The sequence below is a fragment of the Oxyura jamaicensis genome, chromosome 20, assembly GCF_011077185.1.
Source record: "Oxyura jamaicensis isolate SHBP4307 breed ruddy duck chromosome 20, BPBGC_Ojam_1.0, whole genome shotgun sequence".
Taxonomy (NCBI): Eukaryota; Metazoa; Chordata; class Aves; order Anseriformes; family Anatidae; genus Oxyura; species Oxyura jamaicensis.
In genome coordinates, this window is record NC_048912.1 from 15,868,535 (window position 1) to 15,875,041 (window position 6,507).

Here is a 6,507-nt window from a genome sequence, read left to right on the forward strand (position 1 = left end):
GGGGAGGAGGGCTGGTGCATTTTTAATGCAGTTAAAACAGACCTGTGGACACATGGCTAAGATTGCTGCCCCCAGAGACACAAAGAGATGCAGCTTGAGGGAGCAAGCTTACTGTGCAGATAGGAAAGCAAATTCAGTTATGTTCAAGATAACCCTAATTCAGTTATGTTCAAGAGCTATGGCATCAGTACCTACCTGGGCACCAAGGGTTGAAAAGCATCACAAACTGCCCCAGGAATCTGGAGAAGATCTTGTTCCCTGAGATTACCTGGAGGATGAGATTGTATCGTCCGATGATGGCATTGGCTGGGCTAGATATTGTAAAAGTCGTGTAGCCAGACTCACTGGATCCTTGGACAGCACTCCAGCCACTTGCACCCACCTCAGAGAGGTTAAATACAGCCTTTGTATGGTGAGATTCTGAGGGGGATGGCCCTGCCAGAAAGAAGGGATGATTGATTTGCATTATAGAGTGTGGCTTCCGTATTACTCTCACACTTGAAATGAGCAAAACTGGGGGGGGGGGGGGAAGAGGGGAGCATTAGAAATACATGAAGAAAAATTAAATTTTTAAACAGAATAAGAGGAAGCTAAAAGGGATAAAGACTTACAGCTCTATGAGAGCATGGAGTAAGCTAAGGAAGTGTTACCTATTTCAGTGACAAAAGCTAGGCTCTCCCCAGGCTGCTTTGGTCTGTTGAAGTACAAAGTAATAGTGAAGGCTTGTCCTCGCCTCACAGTCAACTCAGTGTTAGCATATTTGTCAGTATGGTGTGCACCTGCATTTACTGATGGCTGCCAGCTGATATGTGTTGGTGTCAGATCTGTAAAATAAGAGAAGACATTAAAAAGTAGCCAACATGGAAAGAAGTCATTTATTCCAGGTGGAATGATGAGATTACTAGCAGCAGTTATCTTTTACTGAACGAAGGATGGATAAAGAGCAGATGGTCAAATAAATTGACCAAGTCTAGTGGTCAATAACAACAACAAAACCTATGCTTGGGTTTTGTTACTGCACTATCATACACCAAGAACTCATTTACTTTGTATACAGTATAAGATACTGTTTCATCACTGGGCTAAAAAAAAAAAAAGGCAAATCAGGGTAATTTCAAAGTTGGAACCAAATAAGGTGGCTAGCAGCCCCTCTACATTTTCAACATATGTATTATTATTCTAGAAATGGCTATTAGGAGGTGTTTTCCTGCTTACATTTTGGTGCCATCTGGCCTACACTAGGGAAGGATACATAGTAAGAGATAGTCTGCATTGGAGCTTTTGACAAAGAAAGCCATCTGACTAAATTTAGCTCCATCCAAAGTTACAGCTGGCCAGTTGGTGTTTCTATTCTCATAGACCCTGCCCTTATGTCCTAGAGGAATTCTGATGACTTAGTGTGCTTGCAGTTTTCTGACATCAAATGTCTCCCTACATACTGTTATCGTGGTCTACATTCTGTAAACCCACAAAGTGGCATTTGCCATCTTAAATGCTATATCAGCATTTAAGCACGTATGATTATGCATATAGCATTTATAGCATATATGTTATGCCAACATAAAAGCAAGTATTTATATGATTCTCCTACCAAGAGTGTTTTCCCTTCTCTTGCTCTTGATTTATTGCCATGCTCCAACTGGTGCAGTTATACTGCCTTTAGGAGCTCTGAGAGGCCCTGTGTTTGTCCTATGAGACTCCACAGAGTACATCTGGGGCACTGTATTGCAAGTACCTTGGGGAAGGTTCTACAAAATAATTTTTTAGTGCTAGTGTCACAGATGCAATGAGCTTTTTTTTTGGGCGGGGGGGGGGGGGGGGGGGCGCGGGGGGTGACACCACCATTACCATTTTAAAGGAAACTCAAATGAAAACAACAACAAAAAACGAGTAGAATTGATGGGTTAAGACAGATAAAGATTTGTGGCACAATCCAGTATTATGGCAGAGATCTTCAAAGAAGCTTCCAACTCTGTCGCATACCATAAAGCACAGCAATGAAATACTAAGTCAGATCTGAAGCAATATAGCTGCATATTAAAATACAATTTGCATACAATCTTTAAATTAAATTTCACTTTTTTCCTTCTTTAATTTGCCAAAAAAAGTGAAGTGCTATAATTAAATTCAAGAAAGAAGGATTTTTTTTCTTTTAGTCCTAGATCATATAGAAGTGAGTAAGTTCTAATGGGCTGAAAGAGACAATCTTTAGCACTAATATCTTGGACAAACAGGAACTGCATCAGGGTGTTGTTTACCCTTCAAAACAACATTTTAAAAACTGATTTGAAAAAGGTTCTTTCATCACTGAATAAAAGATAGAGCTGCTTTCTAATTTCCCAGGTCACCAATCATTCTAAATTTTGATCTGTTAATGCTAAGGAGAGAGATTCTCATTACCATTTTCCTTGAGTATGGTTTCAGTGCTTCTTTGAATCCCATCTATAGGCTCCATGCTCACGGCTCCAGTAAAATAGATTATTTTGTTTTAACAAAATTAGTGTAAAGTATAATGTGTGTGAAATAGCATTTTAAAAATAAAGAATTTAGCTAGATTTATGTGTGGTGACATTGAAGAAAGGGGAATTTATTTTTTTCTCTCTTCCTTCCCTTCCTAACATCTTGTGCTAATCTTGAAAATTACTTTCAAACAGATCTGATAATAACAAAACACTGAAATGAAATGCAAGAACAAGTGACAATATAAAATTTCCTTTAGATAAGACATCTCTATGCAGATACCTACAGGGCATATATCTTAAAGAAACAGTCCCGAATAAAGAATCTGCAGAAGGGAAGCAAATGACATACAGAACTCACCTGCCATTCCCTCAACTTATGTGAATTGCATACACCTTCTACTTTGTTCTTCAAGGATGTCCAATTCACGTTAATCATAAAAGAAAAAAGGCAGCAAGCTTTTTGTGCTGTCAGCTGAAATTCAACAGAAGGAATAGGTACTTAGCACTTGTTATTAATACCTGTAGACTTGTCAAATGAATTGACTAGTTACTATAATATATGTAAATCTAATGCCAATGGTACTGCTCAACGTGGGTGTAATTATGGGAGGAGATACCAAAATTATTTACTCAGAGGAAATGCATTCTCTTGGATTCCAAGACAAGTAGAACTTCCTACAAAGAATAATAGGTGTGCCATGAATAAGTTGTCTTCAGGGATGAGGAAACAGGGAGCGTGGTGGGACATATGAACCACATGAAGGAAAAGAGGCATTTCCTGATTACTTAACTTCCAGTTTGGTTCATATCACTTCTGGTTTTGTTTAACAACCATGAGCTTTTTTTTTTTTTTTTTTTTTTTTTCCCTCTCTCAGATTAACTCAACCCCTATGCCCTGGAACAAATGTCTGTCTACCTGATTTGTTAGCCAGCTCCATATTATCTATTAAAAAAAAAAAAGTAAGAACAAAACAAAAGCAAAACTGCAGAGCACAAGTAGCTTCTATCAGTGCAAACTTTAAGGTCTACTTAAAAAGTGTACAGGTAATGAAGTGACATTTTTGTGGGGATGAATAATTATCTGGTTAAGATTCCACAGCTCCACTGGTTATGTTTTAGTACTCAGTAAAGACTTAAAAAAACAACAAGAAAGTAGTCTGAATTTTACAATTACAAAGGAAATAATTGAAAACAAATAGAACTTGAGCTCTAAAAATTGCTTCTAATGCAGATTTAAAAAAAAAAAAAAGTCTTACATCTTTTTGTGAATATCCCTGTCTTGAAAGAAAAACACTAAATCTTTACGTATTTGTCAGTATGATATCTGCTATGACCTTGTATATCTCCACTTACATTATAATTCAGAGGTCCTTCTTCTTCTTGGAAGTTTCTGGGATGTTCAGTCTCTTAGAATTTGTTTCAGGAATCTTCTTGAACAGATTTGATTGCTGTACAGAGCTGTTTTAGTTGGTCTTCTTCTCTTATCCTTAATTTATATTCCTTAGAAACCAGAAGAGCCACAAGCCTCTGATGTTTCTTGATCTTTACACGCAGCCCTAGTGATAAACCACATCGACCAGTTCTGAAGTTCATGTGTTCAGTACTTACAGTGATTGCTTCAGACACTGCACATTGCTCCCTCTGGAGCATGACTATTTCCTTTCTTCTTCCTTGCTACTCATACAAGCAATTAAATCTCAGACCACTTTTTCTGTCTCAGCAGTAGCCACCTCCTTTACCTCTGCATGACACACCCACGGCAGTGTTCACCAAGCCACCAGAAACTTTCAGAGTGGCCTACATCCCAAATTGACACCTGACAGTTGGCACCTTCACCACACTAAAGCATCAGCAGCTGCTTTTGTAATCCCTTTGGAATGCAGCAGTCGTGGTTCATATGTAACTAAAGACTTAATAGTGTCACAGGTGTTTTTCATAGCCCGATTCCACCCACCTATAATCCCAAATGGCTCAAAATATTTTATTCCTTCTTTTCCCTAGTTCCGTGGCCTTGAAATTGCTGTGCAGGTCTTCAACTTTCCAAGGGAAACATGATTTTATATTTTTCTTGCCTTCGTAATAAGTTGTTGTTCAAGTATTGCACTGTCATAACCTCAGAGTAGCCATATTGCACCTTAAACTTGTAATGTTTCTAGTCTTTACTAGAAAGAGATCAGTATAACTTCCATGGAAGTGTTGCAGAATCCTTTCTGTGAGTCTGTATCCCAGTAGGTACACATTTAATTAGACACATCAACTTTATGCATGTGCGCACTAACACAGGGGAAGGGTGTTGCCTTTCTTTAAAAGTCCCATTCACCACGTTCTGTCTTTTCTGCTACTGCAAATTACTTGACTGAGCAGAGTCTGGTGGTTTTCACTCATAAAAGTGATGCAAAAAGAAGTCGTTAAGAGTATATTGACATTGTGAGTGTAAGGCTATGCTTGAGCTTGAACTGTCACCATTTGGTCTATGTGATGAGAGCTTTTGCCTCTGGCAAGCCTTGAAGAACATCAGGAGAAAAACTGTGGTTTGCTTGTACAACCTCTCTGTAGTCCTTCTCATTACATAGCCAGTATGCTGTCATACTGATGTTACGTGACTGGCACTGGAAAACTAAGTGACTGCAAGTGCAGTCACTAAAGTCACTCTTGCAGCCTGAAAGGACAAAAGGGGTTTATAGCTAAGCTGAGTGTTGGCTGCTCATGTGACAATGAGCATCCCCTATTGAAAGTCACATGTACTCTGTGCTGTGGGGTAGAAGTGCGGGCACAGAGCTGGCTCCAGGATCTTGCTAAGTTTTTACCAGTTCCCTGGCCTTGCAGTCCAAGTACAATAGAGCAGTAGCTTTACTTTCCATTGACTTCATCTACACAGCTCATTTTCAGCCAGATATTGACTTATTGTTGTATAGTTATATCATCCATAAACCCAGTCACTCAGTGGGCTACACCTGGCTCTAGGTCCTGGAATCCAGCTTTTAGCTTTTGTTTCCACTCAAAGTACTCCTCCACCTGCCAGACAGAGTTGTGTTGAAAGAACATTTGCTATTACACATACTGTTTAGCAACAGGAACTCGAGATGTGGAATTCAATAGTTAATTATACAATTTTTAAATGAAACCTAAGACACCTTTTATTAAGACACACCTCTTTACTACCATTTTTGGGTCTCAGAACACCCAAACAAATTTGAAAGTATTATTTCCCTTGCTATTTTTTTTTTCTCCATGCTTGCAGTCTGTACCCATCTACTGATAAAGGGTTTAAGTAAACTGTACTAAATCTGAATTCTGATGACCTTGATATTAACCGGACTCTGTATTTAATATATTATTTGCTGATAGGGATGGCTTTCTGACTCACAAGCTATAATGAAGAGTCTCTAATTTTTCTCTAGGTAGAATATCCCTGGTCCTAAGATTACTCTCCCTTTAATTCCCAAAGAGTATCAGCAAGTGAGGAAAAAAAAATAATAAGGAAAAAAAAAAGATTGAAATGTCAATTATCCCAATTTGTGAAATAGCTCTCAAATTGGACATCATCCTAAATTCACTTAAAAAAAATTCTGTCCTGTGATTTGCAAAAAGGAGAAAGAGAAAAGAAAATGTCTAGATAAGCGCTCAAATTACAGGGACAGAATTTACAGGAGGGAGGAAAAAAACAAAAAAGACACAGAAGCTATATAATGTAAATCATGTACCTAATCCTGACTACTTTCTTGTTCCATGGTTGCAGTGAAGGGGAAACACCGCTTTGCAAGTCCACTGAATAAGGCTTTGAATATGTAAAAATGTATTTATGAATGTTTGTGAAGAACATCTGGAGCCAGAAAGAATTAGTTCCAAACATAAACAGATGAAAGTCAAACAAGCAGTCTCTGGATAGAAGTTAAGATGTTCCATTTAATAAAATGAATACTCACATCAGTAAATGAAGAATCAACTATTTCAGTTTATTTAAAATTACAATGTAAAATTTTAATGATGTGAAGATGGTAATCCATTATCAGGAAAGCAAGGATTTTGTTATTTTCCTCATGGT

The 6,507-nt window shown here is 38.0% G+C and overlaps 1 protein-coding gene across 1 annotated transcript in view; it reads right to left on the reverse strand.

The window, feature by feature from the left end:
• Nucleotides 1-4,291, reverse strand: part of LOC118176895 (protein-glutamine gamma-glutamyltransferase 6-like) — a 16,258-nt gene extending 11,967 nt beyond the window's left edge. The window contains exons 1-5 of the mRNA XM_035344172.1: nt 4,202-4,291; nt 3,816-4,018; nt 2,821-2,934; nt 651-824; nt 196-435 (exon numbers count right to left, since the gene is read on the reverse strand). Coding sequence (XP_035200063.1) covers nt 196-435; nt 651-824; nt 2,821-2,827 — 421 coding nt within the window. The 5' untranslated portion in view covers nt 2,828-2,934; nt 3,816-4,018; nt 4,202-4,291. The remainder of the gene's footprint in view (nt 1-195; nt 436-650; nt 825-2,820; nt 2,935-3,815; nt 4,019-4,201) is intronic.
• Nucleotides 4,292-6,507: the final 2,216 nt, after the last annotated feature.